Raw genomic sequence first — 22,272 nt, 5'->3', positions numbered from 1 at the left:
CATGTCTATGCATGGGCTGATGTCAGCATATCAATTGCCTCTATATATGTGGCAAGTTGGAAGTAAATTGAGACAAAATTGATGTTTTTAGAGACATTTGAAATTTTGCCCTTTATAAGTAAATGGGGGAAGAAAAACTGTTTTAAAATTCATAAAAAATTTTAACTTTGACCTACTTTTCCCAAAATGTAATCACATCTATTCTAGGTCAGTGGCAGTGTATAAACTCAATATGGTATGAATTCAACCAATAGTTTTGCTGCTACAGACATTTGAAATTTTGCCCATTATAAGTAAATGAGGGAAAAAAAGATTTTAAAAAGTCATAAAAATTTAAACTTTGACCTATTTTCCCCAAAATTTAATGACAGTCATTACAGGTCACTGGTAGTCTATAAATCCAATTTGGTATGAATTCAACCAACAGTTTTGCTGCTACAGACATGTGAAATTTCACCCATTCTAAGTAAATGGGGAAAAAAAATAAAAATGTTATGAAAAATTTAAACTTTGATCTACCTTTCCCAAAACGTAAGGAGATATATTCTGGGTCACTGGCAATCTATAAACCAAATTTGGTATGAATTCAACCAATAGTTTTGCTGCTACAGACATTTGAAATTTTGCCCATTATAAGTAAATGAGGGAAAAAAAGATTTTAAAAAGTCATAAAAATTTAAACTTTGACCTATTTTCCCCAAAATTTAATGACAGTCATTACAGGTCACTGGTAGTCTATAAATCCAATTTGGTATGAATTCAACCAACAGTTTTGCTGCTACAGACGTGTGAAATTTCACCCATTCTAAGTAAATGGGGAAAAAAAATAAAAATGTCATGAAAAATTTAAACTTTGATCTACCTTTCCCAAAACGTAAGGAGATATATTCTGGGTCACTGGCAATCTATAAACCAAATTTGGTATGAATTCAACCAATAGTTTTGCTGCTACAGACATTTGAAATTTTGCCCATTATAAGTAAATGAGGGAAAAAAAGATTTTAAAAAGTCATAAAAATTTAAACTTTGACCTATTTTCCCCAAAATTTAATGACAGTCATTACAGGTCACTGGTAGTCTATAAATCCAATTTGGTATGAATTCAACCAACAGTTTTGCTGCTACAGACGTGTGAAATTTCACCCATTCTAAGTAAATGGGGAAAAAAATTTAAAATTCATAAAAAAATTTAAACTTTGATCTACTTTTCCCAAAATGTAATGAGATCTATTCTGGGTCACTGGCAATCTATAAACCAAATTTGGTATGAATTCAACCAATAGTTTTGCTGCTACATACATTTTGAAATTTCACCCATTATAAGTAAATGGGAAAAACTTTTTTTTTTTTTTAATTCATAAAAAAGTTTAACTTTGACCTACTGTTCCCAAAATATAATCACATCTATTCTGGGTCACTGGCAATCTATAAACCAAATGTGGTATGAATTCAACCAATAGTTTGGCTGCTAGATTGTTAACAAACAAACCAAACCAAAAACAATACCCCTTGCCTCCCTTCGGGGGTGGACTAATAATATAATCATTGTGAATTTATTATTAATTAATTGAACATTGCAAGTCTAAAATCACATTACCAGATAAGAAGTGTTTTATCCCAGTGGATCATTTTGCACTTTTACAGACTGGATGCAGTGGGTAAATAGCTTTATGGAGTCCATCCCCCTTACTCATCATCTGTATCTGACTGTGCTAGAGCTAAAAATTCTGCACAGAAACACTGTCAAGGAATAGTTTGGTCAGAAAACTCTAGAAAAGACACAATTACCAGTGAGCTTGTGAGGAAGTGGTAGGTGTTATCTTTCCCTCATCTTTACTCTTCAGTACAGCTGCACACTGGGTCATCATCACATCCTGCCTCAAACTCCATACACAACACACTTCTAGAACAAAAGTCACTAAATGTATTGTCAATCAAAGTTTTTTTTTAGTTTTTTGCAGCACAACAATGAGCCCAGTCAACTAAACTTGGGCTCAAAATTTAATCTAAAAATTGAATGTTGTACAGAAAATTACACCGGTTCACCCTGTACATGGCCAAGCACTAATGTGAATACATTCTTCAAATATGCAACCCTGGCCTATGATTTAATAAGGTGTTTTTTTTTTTTGTTTTTTCAACAGTCTTACTATCCATCCTGACAAGGTACGAATAGCATCTGGCCAGACAGCAGGGGTGGACAAAGACAAGGTAACTACAGTACTGCTGACTGATGTACAATGATCCCAATAGAACAGATTAACTGAAAAATCTGCAAGGTGTATGCACATGTTAAGAAGAAATTAGCTATGACAAAAAGGTGTGATAGTTATCAATGACCTGATTAATGTTCATCTTCATAGTACATAGTTTCATTGTGTGTGTGTGTGTGTGTGTGTGTGTTAGCCCCTGTTGCCCTGTGTTCATATCTGGGACTCCACCACACTGGTCACTCTGCAGCAGATCGGTTTGGGAACCTTCCAGAGGGGAGTGGGATCAGTGGCATTTTCCATCTCTGTGAGTCATTCAAAACCTACTAGAAGTAGGGCTGAGTATTGGCAAGAATCTGGCGATACAATACAAATCACAATACTAGGATCACGATACGATATATCACAATATGTCATGATACTGTTAAAAAGGCGATTTGTTGTTTGTTTCTTTTTTAAAAAGAATTGAATTACACCAGAAATCTGCACAAATACTGAACACAGTTTTATTTAATCACAACAGGATCTAATGCTATATCACAAAATTTTCCTGTGTTCACACTTAAATTCTGTTTTACAGACATTACAGTTTAAAATCCTGTTCAAATGTTCATATTCTATTAGTTCAGAACTAACATCAGAACATTATTTTTGTCCAATCCCAACAAATGAACTAATTAATTAATTATTAATTAATTTTAGCAAAAAAAAAAAAAAAAAAAAGTCTCTATTTTGAATGTCTGGGGTTGCCATAAATTTTTATGTTAAAATGGGGTCATGAGCCAAAAAAGGTTGGGAACCACTGGATTAGACCAACATCAGTGCTGATCCAGACCCCTGTCCACATCCACTTTCTCCCTTTGAACATTATTCTTTCCATTAGTACCATTACTTCATGGTACCTAACAAAGCAGGTCCACTCACTGTTCATGCAGAGGTGGACCTTACAGACCCTGGAGACCACATTAGACTTGAGATTGTTGACTCACTGTCCTCACTGGAACTGTTGTTGTCACTGTCTTGTAATATGTGTGGAAATGACTAAAAAATAGTCAATCACAAACATTCAAAGTCAACACATTTGGAGATACATGGTTTTCTCGGGACATGAAGGTAACGAAAACTGTCAGACCCACAGACTTGCCTCTCATTTCCTGGATGGCTTTTAATGTGAAAAATCAACAAAAGTGTTTAATTTGGGTCCATCATATTAAAAAATGTCAAAGTGGAATCAGCATTAATTACTTGTGAATAGAGCTAGTTTTTGTGTTCAGTGAAGAAACAGAGCAGCAGAGCGGTGTGTATTACATGAAATGGTTTTGGTTGGATGTGTTTTCAGGACTCTGGGACGTTCCTGTGTGTGATCGACGACTCTAATGAACACATGCTGTCGGTGTGGGACTGCAACAAGGGCACCAAGCACGCAGAAGTAAAGGTAAAGAGAATGGGACTGAACCTCAACCATACTTCGTAAAACAGGCATCAGAACTTTTTTGCTGTGGTAGGAATTTTTATTATCATCAAGTTTAATTACCTGACAACAAAACTTGGTCGCTGAGCTCAGCTGCTGTATGCAAGTAAGAGTAAATGAGCTGAACAGACCAGTGTAGAAATAGAGCAGTCTTTTGGTTTAAAAAAAAAAATTTAATGAATTCACACATCATTGCACTGTTATGCGTCTTCCATTTTGTCTATTTTTGACTTGTTTTGGTTTGTGATCCTGAGATTTAAACTGGCAGCTAAACCTGAATCAGTCCAGTTGTGTCTCATGGATCACAGATGGTCATGTTTATCAGGAGTTGTCAAATGTACACTTGTAGATTTGGAGGCTTTTATCACATTACATTTAAGGTGATCCTTTAAAATATAGTGGTAGCCTAATAGCAGAGCTGTAAAAATCATATTTGCTTGTATAGAGAAACTTTATGTGTTTTATACAAATGGAGAATGTATCCAATCCTGCAAATTATTTAGTCGTTATCAAGATAAAAAAAAAAAACAACTTAGATTTAGAAGTGTTGGATAATTTATCTTATTTAAAGAGTTAATTTCTTATATTATTAAGTGTTCATAAGTCCATAGCAAGGTTATTATCATTAACGAAAACTAACGAAATGATGAAAACTAGAATTGCAAAAACATTTTCCTTAACTGAAATAAATAAAAACTATAACTAAAAGAAAAAACGATAACTAACTGAAACTGTATTGTGTGCTTACAAAACTAACTAAAACGTATAAAAATTACAGCTAAAATTCCCTTAGTTTTCGTCTTTGTCAATGTTGGATTGATATAAAATCGATTTATTTCCCTCAAGCAATTTTAGCTGCTGGCACTGCATGATATTTAACGGTCCGTCACTTCTCATCACTTGTGGTTTCCAGTTGTCTTCTGGTCCCCATTCTACCTGGAAACATGCAGACTAAAGTTTGGAGAAAGCAGCAGAGTCCTGTCTGGGATTTATTTGAATTCGATGGTGAAGAAGATAAAAGATATAAAGAAACTAAAACTCAACTAAAACTAAGCATTTAGAAAAAAACAAAAACTAATAAAAACTAGCAAACCTGCTCTAAAAACTAATTAAAACTAACGGAATTAGAGAAAAAAAGTCCAAACTAAATAAAACTAAACTATAATGAAAAATCCAAAACCTTGATCTATAGACACCATTATTTCTAGATTTAACTATCTTAATTCAAGAAATCTTGTCAAGTTAAATTATCTTGTTGCATGTACAGATATTTCACTTGTTTTGAGTACCTTTTTCCTCGGATTTGGTGTTTTTATCTTGTTTTTAGACACCCTTTTTCTGCAGTGTAGGAGTTAAGTGTTACCCTTTTAACAATGTCTGTTTACCTTTCTGATGTATTTTTAACCAACTACATTTCCTTATTTGTTTTTGGTTGTATTATAGGATTTTTTTCATTCACTTATAGATGTTGTGTTATATCTGTGCTGTCGGACTTCAGCTCTTGTTTATATATTTGCATTTTGTGTTTTGTTACTCTCCTCATTTTTCGTGATAAAGAGAAGAACTTTAAGAAACCCCAAAAACAGTTTCTCAGCACTCCCCTTGTAACCACAAATGAATGTTTTTACATTCCAGTTTGTTTACATGTTTAATTTTTGACAGAGCCAGATGGGCTGTTTCCCTCTGCTTCCTAACCACATCCTGACCGTAACTTTGTATTCGTACGCTGACATGAGATGATGATCTTTTCTGACATCACTTTTGATCTAAAGAAACATTTAGTGCTATCATATTACTGTATTTGCGTGTTTTAGTTTGTCTTTGTAGTCTACGTAACACTTCAGGTGTCTGATAGGCTGAATTAAATTAATCTAAATCACTTCCAACTGTGAATGATGGGAAAGACAGTTCCTTGCCAAAGCAATTATCTGCCGCCCAGTGCATCTAAAGAAGAGTTTGTGGTTTTCTGATAGCTTTAGAATGATGAATGTTGCACCACAGTAGACCAGCAAAATAACAAGTCTGCTTTGTTTGCATGTAAAACTGTAGAAATCAGTTTTTGTTACTACAGTAAGTTAAAAAAATAAATAAAAGTACACTAACAGATCATCAAATATCAATCAAATATCATTTTTGCTGAATAAAATCAGTAATCAAAGTACAGTTTATAATCAGCTTTTGAGTGATTGCAGAGGTTGCATCCAAATATTGTGTATTTATTCAGTAAAAAGCTTGTTTGTAGACGAGAATTTTTTCTGTGCTGCATTCAGATTTTGTTGTTTGCGACCTTTTATAGTTGTGATTTTGTTTTGGTTGATGTGCAAAACTTTCCAAAATTAATTCTATTTTATTGTCAGGTTTAAACACAGGTGTCAAACATGCGGCCCGGGGGCCAAATCCGGCTCGCCAAAGGGTCCAATCCGGCCCCTGGGATGAATTTGTGCAAAATTGCAAAAATTACACTGAAGATATTAACAATCAATGCTGTTAAAATCATTTTAATTTAGGTTCCACATACAAACACATACAGTCCAATTAGATTTCAAGTGTGTCAGACCAGTAAAATATGATCATAATAACCTATGGGTCAAGTCACGCGGTTATGTAGGGAGTGACTGACTACATTTTATACTCTAATTCAAAAAGTATTTAAGATAGAGACATGAATAATACATCATTTTAAAGGTATTAACTAGTACTTGAAGCTCATGAAAAGAAACAAAAGCTATAGTGCCATCTTTTGCCATAAAAATTTGAAAAACTGCATGGTTATGCAGGGAACAAAAATTAACATCTAAATTTTCCTTTTTTTCTAAACGTTTTAAAAGTGTGCTTGCAAGTGTCTCCTAACTATGAAAATTTGCTGAGATGTTCTTTAAGGTGTGTATTTTGATTATTATTCATTCTTAGAGAACTTTCCGAGGGACTGAATTTAGTTTGTTTAAAAAGTTCCGTAATTTTCTTGAAAATCATTTTCAAGAAAATTTAGAAACTTAAGATGTTGAACTACAAAAAGTTTGAAATCATTATCTCAATTCTAATTCTTTGATTCAAAGTCAACAGGTGCGTGACTTGACCCCTATAAATAATGACAACCCCAAATGTTCTCTTTGTTTTTTTGGTGTAAAAAAGTAAAATTAAATGAAAATGTTTACATTACCAAACTATACTTTTACCAAAAATGTGAATAACCTGAACAAATATGAACAAACGGAAATGTCTTAAGAAAAGTAGATGCAATTTTACCAATATTCTGCCTGTTACTAAATGTTTTGTTATCGTAATGCACATGTGTAAATGATAAACTGATTAACCGAGGCAGAATATTGCTAAAATTGCACTTGTTTTTCTTAAGACAATTCAAGTTGTTCGTGTTATTCAGATTTTTAAGGTAACTTTGTAGATGTAAACCTGATCATAATATGATTTTCCTTTTTTCACTGTTATTATTTTACTGATTCGGCCCACTGCAGATCAAATTTAGCTGAATGTGGCCCCTGAACTGAAAGGAGTTTGACACCCCTGGTTAAAACATCTGCAAGAAATGTAACCTTAAAGTACATTATGATATTTTAGCTATTAATCTGTACCAAAATAACATTTCTAACGCTGCTTACACTTCATGTCATCATTCATTTTACGGGAACTTCGCCAGCTTTTCTAAGTTCGGTATTTTGCTTGAAGAAATTGGCACAACATTAGACAACACTTTTTTTTGTCAGTGTCAAAGTTGTGTTCTCGTCTCTATCTGTCACCCTGAGGCAGCCAAAATATAAATGCATTAACACAGCTGTGGGTGGAACGAAATCTCAAGAAAACTGTGCAAGATTTAGTTCTTGAGGTGTTTTTGTGACTTGACGGATGCACAGTAGCAGCTCTGCAGCGGCCGTGCGTACAGTACCTACACAAAAAGCTCCTTCATGGCGGTCCTGTAAAGAGGCATATGGACTCTTCCACTGCTGTGGAGAGGGGTGGGGGGTATAATTATCTTGTTCCTGTTGGATGGACTCGTATGTTTATCCAGTGTGGCTCAGCGTCGGCCTGTCCAACACCGCGCTGCGTCTCCACACTCGAGCGTGCCCTCTAGATGTGGATGTCCAGAAAACATACGTGAGCCCATTAAATTCTTGACTTGAGATGATATACAAGTTCATACACAAACCTCATGAACGCAGTCCAACTTCTGCACACACAGCCGGACAAATTCACCATATAAAATATTTACACTGTTGCCATGACAACCAAGCTGAAACCGCTCACAGGGACGCGGAGTAGTTTTGGGATAAAAGCCCATAAAAGCACAGACACAGCCGCCATCTTTTCCTTCCTTAATCTCTGCAAACAGAGCTCCCTCATAAAAAGCATCCACACATTCAGCGTGTTGCATCTGGCTGAAGAACAACCGATTACTGTGAGCCATGAACGCACCGGAGTCAGGATGAACACAGGAAGTTCTGTAATGGACAATCAATTCACAAACGTTTGTAGTTTTAATAAATACTATGACATTTCATGTTATTCTGAGGTAAATAAAATATGTATCCATGTTTAAAGGGGTCACATTTTGTTAAACCCACTTTTATTAGTCTTTGGTTCATTTATTTGTGTATTTGGACCCTAATAGTTCATACAGTTTGAATTTGAACCCTCCAGGTGCTGCAAAGCTATCTTTATATTCATTTTGGCAAAAATCGAGTAGATTCCTACAACCTGTTTTAATTCGTGCTTAATTTGTTGCATCTACAGGGTGGGTTGTAGTCCCTACTGAAAATATGTCCAGACTTCGAGCTGGTTACCTAAAATGTTCAGTTGTTGGTTGTATTAACAAACACAAGTGGCTGAACGGGACAGAGCAGCACAGTCAACAACCTGTGAAGTGGCTCATTTGCATTTAAAGGGCCAGCGCTCAAAACGACCTTTCTGGTGTCATTACTCAGAAATAGGGTTGAAGATGGACTTGTGGAGTTGAATTAATGAAGAATTCAGACCCAAGCATAGCATTTACAGTTTATGGAGACCACAGGGAAATGTTTGAAAATGCATAATTCCATTTAAAAAAGCAAAATAGATAAAGAGATAAGACCAGACCTCCCAGGTAAAATAAACCAGATCGCTGAAATTGTAGGTAAAGCGTATAAGAACAAAGGAGGAAAAGTGATATCCAAACTGTATCAGGGATTGGTGTCTAACAGGAAGACTTCAACTCTGTATATTAGAGATAAATGGAGAAAAGAACTGTTGGTAGAATTAAGTGATGATACATGGTATGAAATATGTGAAACTCAAGTGACTACATCTAATTCCAGAAATTGGAAGATATTTTGTTGGAAAACCATAATGAGATTCTTTATAACACCAAAGATTCAAAAGGCTTCACTATCATTACCTCAGCCCTGTTGGAGGTTTTGCGGTGAGCAGGATGTGGGTCATGCGCATGATTTTTGGCAGTGCACAACATTATCCCAATATTGGAATAATATCAGCGAAGAATGTGGAAAAATATTGAGATACGAACTACCAAGGACATGTTCTGTGGTATATTTGGTTATTTAACAGGAAAGGACATACCAAGTAAGGATAAATATTTGATTAAAATCCTCTTGGCATCGTCTAAAAAAGCCATCACATGAAAATGGTGCAAAGAGGACCCCCCTACCCTAAATAATTGGAGAGACATTGTGGAAGAAATTCACAACATGGAGAGACTTACATATATCATAAGACTACAGCAAGCAACTTATGAAGATCGATGGAAAAAATGGACAACATACAAGACGGCAACTGACACTATATTCTAATTGTGTTGTAAAATTTCTAAAATGAAACAATAAAATATAAGTTTAAAAAAAAAAGCAAAATAGCACTCCTTTAAAGCTACATTTTAAAAACCTAAAAATAAGAATAAGAGAATTTATTGTCATTGTATTTTCATACAATGAAATTTGAGTGCACCTCCATAAAAGATACTCTGAAAAAACATTCATACATACAACATTCAACAACAAACATTCATACATACATGTAAAACACCAAGACACCGCACATTTTTTCAGGCAGTTTAAAAGTTAAATATTTCAGTTAACAAGTTAAAAGTAAATAAATATTATTGCACGTCATGATTTCACTCAGGGTGCTTGTTCAGGTCTCAAAAGTCTTAAAAAGCACGGAATTATGATACGCTGTTTTCCAGACCTTCAAAACTCTGGAATTTTGTGCAAAAGTCTTAATAATGTATGGAAAAAAGTTTCCCTCATAGTTGAATTTTAGAGTTTGCTCAAAGGCACATAATCTTGTAAGATAAGAAATACATGAGGAAAGCATATAAAAAAAAAAAAAAGTTGATATGATTTCACGAACTGGTCGATACTGGAGTGATTGTTGTGACAGTTGTTCGTGTGATATCCATGCAATTTTGTAATTTTCATATGTTTTGGAAACGTTTCTGTTAGTAAAACATAATTTACTGTGAATTTTGCATTCATTCATATATTTATTAAAATTAACTTTTCTACTACACACAACAGGTACAATCTCAACCAAAAGAGTAGGCATGTAAATATAAAAGTACATAAAGTCGAGGTCTGGGGGAAAAAATAGCAGTTTTGAAAAAGTCTGGAATTTAAATTTTTTATAAAGAGCAAACACCCTGTTCACTGTCTGGGCTTTTAGTGAAAAGTTCAGTGTGGTTATGACTTTAGGAAATAACCAGGCCTAAATTATGTATTTTGTTGACTTCTGTACTTACAGTATATACAAGAATTCACCAAGAATATATGTAATGTATGTCATCTGTAGACATAATGTATTCCTAGATTTTTGTTGGCACTAATGATGAAAACAACTCTCTTGATATATACATATTATACATTGATCAATATGTACAATCATGCATGTTTGACACTCTCTGAATACTATTCAGTGAGGTAGATTTGTTAAAGACTTAATGGACAGTTGCCAGTATCATCGTCAACATGTTAACGATGTTGACATGTTGACATCGTTAACATGGCACTAATGATGAAACATGGCACTAATGATGAAAACAACTCCCTTGATATGTATATTATACATTGATCAATATGTACAATCATGCATGTCTGACACTGTCTGAATACTATTCAGTGAGTTAGATTTGTTAAAAACTTAATGAACGGTTGCCAGTATCATCGTCAACACGTTAACATTTCCTCTAAATAATAACTCAGTCTTTTCAGTTGTAAATGGGATATCACATCATTTCATACATATTTGAGTGGGATGGTCAGCATCACTGTTTCCATTCCAACAAAGTGATCCTTTGTGCTGATAACAAGGTCACAAAACATGAGATTCTTTTTTTTTTTTTTTTTTTTTTTTTTTTTTTTTTTTACAGAAAATAAAGCTGAAACGGGTTTTGTGTTGATTCATTTTTACAAAACCGCTGACAGGGTTTGAAACGGTTCCAGAACACATGAGCTAATGAAGCCAGTGTTTGTCGACATCTGTCACAAGATGAATTTACTGGAGGGAACATTGTGGAGATTCTTATTTTTGGTAAGTGTAGTCTGTGGAATATCTAGAACTGTATCAGTACTCGACATGTCTGGCACAAACAGAAGAACAACAGACAGATTCTTTAGATTCTCTCCATCGATCATCTGTGGTTCCATTCATATAAAGTCATAATATGTGTTGTAATGTGTTCCAAGTGTGAAAACAGCACAAAAAATAAAACTTTTTTTTTTTTATAAATGTAGTGTCTGTGCGCAGGACTCTGAGCTTTAGTCAGTCACTTAATCTACCATAGTGACAGAAGAACATAATTAGTAGAAGGTTTTGTCCATCTTTTTTTAGCAAAATTAACAAGCTGAAAACACTTCATAGACATGCAATTTGTGAGCGTTTCATACTTTTAAGTCTGTAATCCTTTTATTATGTTAACCCTTAAAGACTCAAACAGCAACTGGCGACCGAAACCATCTACTGATTAAAAATATTTAATCCCTCTTGATCCACTAAACCTATCAATCCATGTAAATAATTGGTGTAAAATACAGTTTGTCATCTTTTCATGGTCATCAAATATGACCCATTTGGACGTTCAGAGGCTCTGTAGTTACCATGGAAATCCCGTCGTCTCCTACAACATTGATTCAAAAGTAAAACCCATGGAGTTGGATCAATGACCCTGGTTGTAGATGCTTATTTTTGTGTTCAGTTATTGATATCCTTGCATAAAAAATCACTTTTTTCAGTTTTCTTTGTTTTTAACATAATAACCCTCAACTTTAATTGGAGCTTCCATGAACATCTGCATGATCAGGAAATTAAATACAGGAAAATACATGACTCTCACTGAAAAAATGCAAAATACAGAGGATAATATTATAATAAATGGTGATAAATCATTTAAGAAAGGTTACATCGAGAGGAAAATTCATTTGGGGCCTGCCACAAAAGTAGGACTGGGTCTTAAACATATTTGAATATGTTGTTTATTTGCTACTTATCTGTATTTTTCACAGCAAAAACTCCTGATCTTCCCAAGCTTTTGAATTTTACATCTAACAGTAAAGATCTGTTAATCATTTTTGGAGAATCATATGCACCTTAATGAATCTTTATGTTTGCTGTGTTACAAACACATCAAGCTCAATTCAAGCTCCAAATTTATCCTCTTTAAACTTCCTCTTTAGGTCTTTTTAACTTGTGTCTTTCTGCTTTTTGATGCTGGGTTGGTAATATACAGTGGCTTTATCAGAATGTTTTGTCTGACAAAACCTGCCGCTGCTACTGAAAGTGTCAAAAAAACCTGAGAGAATGGGACTAATAACGCCAATCACTATTATATTTTTTGGAGTTGTCCAGTGATCAAACCATTTTGGGAATAGCTGTGTGAACATTTAAATAACATTTTTACTGAAAAAAATCCTTGTAAATGTGAAGCCTTGTGTTTAGGAGATATTTCATGTGAGGACTGGACTCTGAAAGATTAAAAAAAAAAACTGCTGTTGATGCTTTTGGCAGCAAGTAAAAAGACTATCACTAGAAAATGGTTAAAGCCTGAAGCACCCACAGCTGAAGAATGGATCAACATCATACAGGACATTTACATTCTGGAGAATTGACATTTTGTTTTAAGGGTCAAAAGGAATCTTTTGTCTTTGTTTGGTCAACATGGCCAAACTATGTTAAATTTGTAATGGATGTGAATTGAATACATCGGTGATCTGAATACATTTATATGATATACATTTCTGTTTAGGTAAATGTAAACATATACACCTTAATGTGTCTTATCATATTTATGAAGTAGTGGAGCAAGCCCTCTCCTTCAGCCCACTTTTCTTTCTTTATTTTATTTTATTTGGTCCATACATGACAAAAAATCTTGGATTAGCAGCATTTTTCCATTTGATGTGTAGAAATTGAATTGTACCTGTAAGGGTAGTTTTGTAACAAGTGCTTTTCCAAATAAACAAAGAATAAAAAAAAAAAAAAAAACCCCTGAGAGAATGAAATAAAACAGCAAGTTTCCTTGTGCAACACAACAAAAATCTACTAGCTCTAAAAGATGGAGGGAATTTTAGTGGAAAAGCCTGATTAGGTTTTTTATTACACCATATATCCCTGCTAAAGTAAAGGGACATCAACAATAGTGTTGGAGACAGTGTGGGCACGCAAGTCCAATTTTTTGTTCTGGACAAAATTGAAGTCTTTCTGGGAAAAGCTTTTTGAAATAATTGAAGGCATTATAATTTTCACAGTTCCTAAGGACCCAAAGTGTTTTTTTTGCTTGGATTGCTACCTGGAGATGTAATAGAGAACAGAAGACAAATACCTATTTAACCCTGTAATACCAAACGTATCATATTTGATACATGAGTTTTGAAGCTCTCTACATCACAGGTGTCAAACATGTGGCCCGGGTGCCAAAACCGGCCCGCCAAAAGGTCCAATCTGGCCCACGGGATGAATTTGCAAAGTGCAAGTTAAGGCATCAAATTAAAAAATGATATCCTAATAACCTATAAATAATGACAACACCAATTTTTCCTCTTTGATTTAGTGCAAAAAACAGTAAATTATGAAAATGTTTACATTAACAAACTATCCTTTAACAATAAAATGGGAATAACCTGAACAAATATGAACAACCTGAAATGTCTAAAGAAAATTAAGTGGAATTTTAACAATACTCTGCCTGTTACTAAATGTTTTGTGCCTTTGTAGATTTGATCTGTAATGCATATGTATAAATTATAATTTGAGGCATAATATTGATAAAATTTTACTTACATTTCTTAACAAATTTCCTTTTTTTCAGGTTATTCACATCCTTTTTGTTTGGATAGTTTGTAAATGTAAATATTGGCATAATTGAATGTTATTTTTATCACTAAAACTATTTGGAGTTGTCATTATTTATTGGTTATCATGCTATTATTGTACTGGTCCGGCCCACTTCAGATTAAATTGGACTGAATGTGGCCCCCGGAAGAAGATGAGTTTGACACCCCTGCTCTACATGATCAGTGTGATATTTTTTGTCTTGAAAAACCTGATGTATACAATTAGATACATGCAATACAAAGATAATCCACCAGGGGGGAGGAATTCGTTCACCAGAGGCCTTTCCAGTGACACTACAAGATAGTCATTAATGAGGAAGGAGGAAGAACTTTGCCAATTTTGAAAAGGAATTACCAATTTGTTAGATATTTGTGTTATATTATGTTTTTGTTTGTTCAAAAATAATAATATTTGAGCATTGAGACCCAATGTATCAAATATGATACAAAATTGAAACTCATACATGGAAATTTATATTTGAAAAACATTTTTTTTGGTTGTTCAGAAGGACCAATAAATGTTCCAGTTTCAAAGAACTGGAATTTTCTGTCAAGGATTTAATGGTTCAGGTTTTACAGGGTTAAAATTCTAGTAATTGCTTCCAAAAAGGTCATTTCAAGGAACTGGCTCAAAACTGATGCACCCCGTGAGGATCAGTGGCTATGATAGAGGAACTGTACTCTATTGAAACACTGACTTATTACGTAGGGATCTAGGAACATATCCTCATAAAGCGCTGGAGAAAATGGCTGGACTATAACAAAACAATGCATAATTACTACTGTCTGCCATTTAAATATTTTATATTCAACCAGTGACCCCTAGCTTCTATGTTGTATTGTCTGTTGATAAAACAAATAAAAATAAAGTATAAAAAAAACAAAAAAACAGCAAGTTTCCTCATGTTAAACTTTGGAATGAATCAGACATTTGGAATGCATTCATTTCCCAGGGTACATTTCATTTAGACAGATCCATTTCACTCCTACAGTTTGACTGATGCAGGAATCGTGTAACAGTGTGTAAACGCCTGTGTCTGTGTGCTGTTGTGTCTTTAAGACGACAAACGAGGCTGTGTTCTCCGTAGACTTCAACCCCAGCGACAGCGCTAACATCATCACCTGCGGTAAATCACACGTCTACTTCTGGACGCTCAGCACCGGACAGTTCACCAAGAAGCAAGGCATCTTTGGAGTAAGACGCACTTTAACAGCATCTGTGAATTCAGTTTAGTTTCACTATTGTTAATGAGCACAATGAACATTTTTTTCAGTTTGAAACCAAAAAGGGAAGTATGAATCATAAACCGAGAACTGGGAGTTGAGAGAAGCCACATGGTTTCTCAGTAGCATATTAAATATGGAAGGTACAATATCAAGAGGAAATGAGCATTCTGAGCTCATGTGGAGTATTAATGTCTGCAGTGTCAGGGGTCATACAGGTGCTTGAAATCCTTGAAAATGGTTCAGTTTCAATGATGTGTTTTCAAGGTCTGGAATGTGCTTGAATTTTAGTTTAAGTGCTTGAACATGCTTGCAAATCTAACTTTGTGATGTGATTTATTTATTTATTTTTCATATCAACTCTGCCAGGTTAGATGCCAAGCCAAAGCTACTTACAGAAAGGTGATAGATTTAGAAAAATAAAATTTTATGTCAAAAAAGAAAATTAGTAGGTGCTCTCAGGTCGACTCCAGGTACATTTTTATCTTAATCTTGGCTCGGTGTCAAAAAAACACTGAGTGGTTTCCCTTTTTTTGGATAAAACTTTGTGTTCTCCTTTATTTTCTAAGCTTTTTGCTACTATGAAACATGATTTTAGATGTTTATAGCATAATACTGTGTACATCTTTGTGATAAAAAGTGGAAAAAAAATAATCATGAGTATATGTATTCCTGTAAATATGTATTTGACCCTAGTGATAAGGTGCTGTGCAGGAAGAATTTGAAATGACCCTTAAAAGTGCTTGAATTTCATCTTGAAAAATGTGTATGAACCCTGCAGTATGTGTCTGTTAAATACAAAGACAAGTCTGAAGAAAAGCTAAAATGTTCAGTTTAACCCTCCAGTATCCGGGTGCGCCTTTTAGGCACACTTCGCACTTCATGTTTAAAAACTTCATAATATTTTTCACAATTTAAATAAGGTTAGAATTCAAAAGTTGTTCATTTTTGCATGATCTTTAAAATTCTGGCCACCAACTAAAATTTGCACACTGTAAACTAAAGAAAATTACAAGACTAGCATCTGTCTGCCAAGTGTGCCTAAAATGCACTATTTCTTCCATTTGATATGTATGATTAGGGCTGACCTTGATTTACAAAAATAAAATCAAATTAGAGCAGAAAAATAAACCAATATATAATATTTAATAGTTTGATATATAGGTGTGCATTTTACGCACACTTGGTGACAGATGCTAGTATTTTTGAACACTTGACCTAGCGCCAAAAATAATAATGCAAATTAACCAATGTTGCTGTTAATCATTGACATATGCCAGGCTGCAAAAATCAAATAATATGTAATCCACTTTTTATGTAGTATATTGAAAAAAATTAATTTTTGTGTTTTTACATCCAAAAAAATGGTTTGTTTACATTACAAACACGGCATTTAAAGGGTTAAAAAATGTGACAATTATTGAGTATTTGGTATTTTTATTTACGGCTCAAGTTGATGAAATAGATAAAAGTGTAAAAGAATTAAAAACAAACTGTATGAAAAATGTTTTGACATTATTCCACAAGTGTGCCAAAAAGGCACACTTGGTGCTTAGTAAGAGCCTTGCTGGACGGGATACCGGAGGGTTAAATCTGATCTTCACCAAATTCCAATAGAATAATAATCTCTGAAATACAAGAAGAATTCTAAAACGGTAACTTTTGGTTGCACAATCTCAGGTATGTGACATGAAAGCTACATTTGGTTATGAACCCACAGTAAGAGAAAAACATCATATTTAAAAGTTTTACTGAAACACAATAAGAGCGTCCTCCTTTTTTCCAGAAATATAAGAAGCCAAAGTTCATCCAGTGCTTCGTGTTCAGTCTGACTGGAGATGTTCTGACCGGAGACTCTGAAGGAAACATCCTCACGTGGGGAAAATCAGCAGCAGACGTCAAAACTCTTGGTAAAGGAGCCAAAGGTCAGTGCACTTGGGCTTAAAACTTTTTGTCAGTTGGAAATGAATTTTAGAGAAAATCTAAATAATCCAAAATTAAAACAGATATATGTAAACAGTGTAAGCTTTAGTCTGTTGTTGTGTTTTTGTCAACTCATTTCACATACATTTATATTATTTATGTTTGTCATTATTCATTGTATTCTGTATTTTATTGGCCCATGGTTTTTTACAATAAGAGACAGCTGTTGGAACAATAAATCATTTCTGTAATGAAGCGAATTAACCTAGAATTAATAGGTAGCTTGTATATACTATCATGTTATATTTATTTAATGAATATTTATTGTTAGTCTGCGTCTGTAAAGCTTCCACAAATCCTGTTTTCAAAGGGAAGGATGGTTCTTTCATAGTATCCTTGCATCCTTCATTTCTGTTTTGTGTTTTCTGGTGAGTTTAGTTTTTGTTCTTTAGACTCTAGAAAGTAAAAAGTAAAAAAGTGTTGTTGTTTTTTTTAGATTAAATAATTGTCTTGATCGTAAACAGTATAATGCAATACTTTGTATTTTTTCCAGATTCATTTTTTTTTATATAAATATTTTTGTTATGGAATGTAATTTGCAGTGGACAGTGTTTTTTTTATTATTATTATTAAAGCTGTGAAACTCTTGTCCCCTACAAAGGACACAAATGCGTTGCTGGGTCTCAAGAGGATTTAACTGAAAATAAAATTTTAATTAAATATATATTTTTTAATTATTATTATTTTGTGCTCATTCCTTTTAAACCAAAATGGGCTTTATTTCTTTTTATTTTATTTGATTTATTTAGACATAAGTACTCAGTTTATGTTTTTTAATACCTATTCTTTAAATGAGGGGTGTCAAACTCTTTTCTTCCAGGGGCAGCATTCAGCCCAATTTGATGTCAACTGGACCAATAAAATAATACTAGCAGAATGTCCTATAAATAATGACGCTTTTTTTTTTTTTCATTGTTTTAGTGCAATAAAAAAACATAGAATTCTGAAAATATTTAGATTTATAAACTCTTACTTCAAAAAAAAAAAAAAAAAAGCTGTGAATAACCTGAAAAAAATTTAATTTTGTAAGAAAAATCTGTCCAATTTTAACAATATTATGTCTCAACTTGTCATTTATACATGTGCATTACACACAATGTTACAAAAACATTTAGGAACAGGCACAATATTGTTAAAATCTTGGAGTTTGGAATTTGGAACTAAAATAAGAATGGTAACACTTTATATTAAGACACACATATTCACCATTAATTACCTGCTTACTAACATTTATTTTCTACAATGTAACGCCTCATCTTATTATCAACACAGCTTACAGATCACAGTAGATCTACAAACACACAAATCATTTAGTAACAGGCAGAATATTGTTAAAATTGCACTTCATTTTCTTTAGACATTTCACCTTGTTCATATTTTTTCAGGTTACTCACATTTTATTGTTAAAGGATAGTTTGTAAATGTAAATATTTTCATAGTGTAATGCTATTTTTTTCACATTAAACCAAGAAGAAAATTTGTAGTCGTCATTATTTACGGTTGATGAAAGTGCAAAAATTAACCTGAACAGGAAAGGTTTTCCAAATCATTTTGGTTCAGGTTCCACATACAGACCAATGTGATCTACAGTAAAAATAACAACACAATAACCCATAAATAATGACAACGACAAATTTTCTTTGTGGAAAAAAATTTAAGTGAAAATAATAACATTACACTGTGAAAATATTAACATTTACAAAACTATTCTTTCACAATAAAACGAAAATAAATACATAAATAAAAACAAAGATGAACAACCCGAAATGTGCAATTTGAACAATATTCTGCCTGTTACTAAATGTTTGGTACATTTATGGATCCACTGTGATCTGTACTTAGGTTAATAATAAGAGATGTAATATTGTAGAAATTGTTCAAATTTTAGTTCCAAACTCCAAAATTTTAACAATATTCTGCCTGTTACCAAATGTTTATGTAAGATTGTGTGTGATGTACATGTATAAATAATAAGTCGAGGAATATTATTGTTAAAATTGCACTAATTTTTCAAATGAAATTTCTGTTTTTTCAGGTTATTCACATCTTTTTTGTAAAATGTAAATATTTTTGTCATTTAATTGGGTTTTTTTTTGTACTAAAACAAAAAGAAAAACTTGGATTTGTCATTATTTATAGGTTATTAAGTCATTATTTTACTGGTCTGGCCTGCTTCCAATCAGATTGGGCTAAATATGGCCCCTGAACCAAAATTAGTTTGACACCCCTGATATAGTATATAAAGGCAAAATCAAAAGTACTCAAAAACGGCCATAATAGGCTCAGACCCCTAAGCGTTAAAAGAAGTCACAGTAACAGATCAGACTAACATTATGTCATCTTTTGTCCATCTTCTCCAACAGAGACTTTCCAGATCATGCGTCAGACTAGAGCCCATGAAGGCAGTGTGTTCACGCTGTGCAACCTGCAGGGCGGCGCTCTGCTCAGCGGAGGAGGCAAAGACCGTAAGATCATCCGCTGGAGCGCCGACCTGGCACCTGAGAGAGAGTGTGAGGTGAACCACAGCTGCATATGTACTGTGTGTGCACTGGTGTGTGTGGGGCTGTCACATTCAGATAGGAGGTTGTCATTTCTACGTCTTATTTTTCCAGATTCCAGAAAAGTATGGGGCTGTTCGAACCCTTGCAGATGTCGACGGGGAGGAGCTTCTAGTTGGCACAACTCGAAATGCTATCCTCAGAGGGACCTTCTCAGATGGATTTGTGGCCATAGTACAAGTAAGAACAGAGTTTGTACATTTTTTTAACAAGCTCTGAAAGTAAAGGATAACAACGTGGGTGAGACAGCAAAGGTGTGTAAAGATGTTGAAATGCTTGGAATGTTAGTGTATTTTTAGAAATTCTGCAGGGTGGGATAATCTGTGTTGACTCTGAAAACCTAGATAGAAACATCCAGGTTCAATCCAATATGACTAAACACATGTACAGCCCATGACGAAAAGAACATGGAGGTACATGAAGTTATAGTATTTTCTATCTCCACCACCATTTGTGATTAAAAGTGGGTTTGATTTTCATCCATACAGGTATGGTGTATCAAAAAAAAAACTATACATTTGGAAAAATTACCCCCAGTTCCGCATTTGATAATTTTTGGAATTTTCTTTTCTGGACGTCAGTAGGTAGGGGATTGGTGGATATTTGTCCAAATTTACAGACCCAGGTTTTCCTGCATGAGTGAGCAGGGGCAAATTGCGCAATCCAAGTTAAAACTGGTTTGTGTGAAGTAGCGGTGGGATTTAAATCCAATCAAAGCTCATGGGAGGGGACAATGGGCATCCATCTTGTTTTCCTCTAAATTTCCAGGTTACAGCATTAACACTGAGGCCACCATGTCAATTTCATTTCTTTACCCATGGCAGCTGTTCCTGCCTTTCAATGTTAATTCAACTTGTTTAGGCCTGAAAATGGGATGAAGGGAGATATGGAAAGATGAGTATGGCACCCTGGCCCTAACTTGTCCTGTCCTCAGCGACATTTTCAGGCCTAAACAAGTTGAATTAACTTTGAAAGGCAGGAACAGCTGCCATGGGTAAAGAAATGAAACTGACATGGTGGCCAAAGTGTTAATGCTGTAACCTGGAAATTTAGTGGAAAACAAGATGGATGCCCATTGTCCCCTTCCATGACCTTTGATTGGATTTAAATCCCACTGCTACTTCGCACAAACCAGTTTTAACTTTGATTGCACAATTTGCCCCTGCTCACTCATGCAGGAAAACCTGGGTCTGTAAATCTGGACAAATACACTTTAAAAAAAATCCTAAATATCCTAAATATTTACAGCGTAACATGTAGATTTAACATTTTAAACATGTATTTTTAACATTGGATTTAACTGGTAAATGGACTGCACTTATTTAGCACATTTTCTCCACCTTCATGGTGTCCAAAGCTCTTTCCAAAACCACCAGGTCCAACTGGGAGCAATTTAGGGTTCAGTGTCTTCCATGGACATTCGGAGCCAGGATTCGAACCACCAACCCTTTGGTTATTGGACAAGCCACTCTACCAACTCTACCAACCCATTAATTTACAAATTTAAAATTTTACATTGTTGAATGTTTACTTTTTTATAACTTTTTTATATATATACAAAAAGCAAATATGCCGTTATTTCAACATTATGTTAGAACCAGTGACACAAGTCTTGGACCCAAATGCACAACCAACAGACAGGAATAAAGTTAAGGAGTGTTTATTAAACACGGACAAAATTAACAGTTCACAAAAAGGTTTCGTTAAGGAGTCTTCGCAGGTCAGACTGTGTGAATTCGTCACGGCGCCCGAGACCAGCAAGGGAAACTCTCTGCCCAGGTCGGGAACACACGAGGGTAACCCGACTAGGAGGAAACAGGAGAGTCAGGGGACAGACCAGGTCATACACAGAGGATCCAGAAAACAGGCAACGGTACATGGGGATAAAGCAAAGCACTAACCGTGAGTCCAGGCAAAAGTCGAAAACCAGTGAGGCAGAATCAGGCAGAGGTACAGACAGGGATCAGGCAGGCTCAGAAGTCGGGGAACAAACCGGGTCAGGAACGAACAGACAGGCAGACGAACAGGTTCAGAGAATCGCTGGTAAGTATACACAACACAAGGAAGGAATACAAACTGGCACAGGACAGGGGAAAACACAGGGCTTATATACACAGAAGGGAGGGAAGACAATGAGACACAGGTGGAACAAATCAGGGCGGAGACAGGTAATCAACACAGGTGAAACAATCAGGGAGAGGAAGCAAAGACACCAGACATGACACAAGAGGAGGATTAACAAAATAAAACAGGAAATGACACACAAGACAGACAAAACATACAAGAGTCCAAGTACTGATATGACACATTATGGTCTTTGCAATTTAAACGGCACCACATTGTTTTTCAATTTACAGTTTTATTTTCTAAAAACAATAGAAATACATAATTTCTACATACAAATCTGGTTTTGTTCACATACTCTTCCTGTAAAAACTACAGCTATATTTGGTTTAATTGTTAACACAAAAATCTTTTCAAATAAACAACTTTGC

At 34.5% G+C, this 22,272-nt stretch overlaps 1 protein-coding gene across 3 annotated transcripts in view; it reads left to right on the top strand.

The window, feature by feature from the left end:
- Positions 1-22,272, top strand: part of eml3 (EMAP like 3) — a 132,443-nt gene that overhangs the window by 91,998 nt on the left and 18,173 nt on the right. For all 3 annotated transcript variants that reach the window (XM_030161680.1, XM_030161682.1, XM_030161681.1), the window contains 7 exons: positions 2,145-2,211; positions 2,407-2,517; positions 3,550-3,645; positions 15,073-15,207; positions 17,023-17,161; positions 19,583-19,734; positions 19,832-19,957. In XM_030161680.1, coding sequence (XP_030017540.1) covers positions 2,145-2,211; positions 2,407-2,517; positions 3,550-3,645; positions 15,073-15,207; positions 17,023-17,161; positions 19,583-19,734; positions 19,832-19,957 — 826 coding nt within the window. The remainder of the gene's footprint in view (positions 1-2,144; positions 2,212-2,406; positions 2,518-3,549; positions 3,646-15,072; positions 15,208-17,022; positions 17,162-19,582; positions 19,735-19,831; positions 19,958-22,272) is intronic.

This window comes from Sphaeramia orbicularis, chromosome 18, assembly GCF_902148855.1.
Source record: "Sphaeramia orbicularis chromosome 18, fSphaOr1.1, whole genome shotgun sequence".
Lineage (NCBI taxonomy): Eukaryota > Metazoa > Chordata > Actinopteri > Kurtiformes > Apogonidae > Sphaeramia > Sphaeramia orbicularis.
The sequence above is the reverse complement of the archived record's forward strand: the minus strand, read 5'-3'. Positions and strand labels throughout refer to the sequence as shown.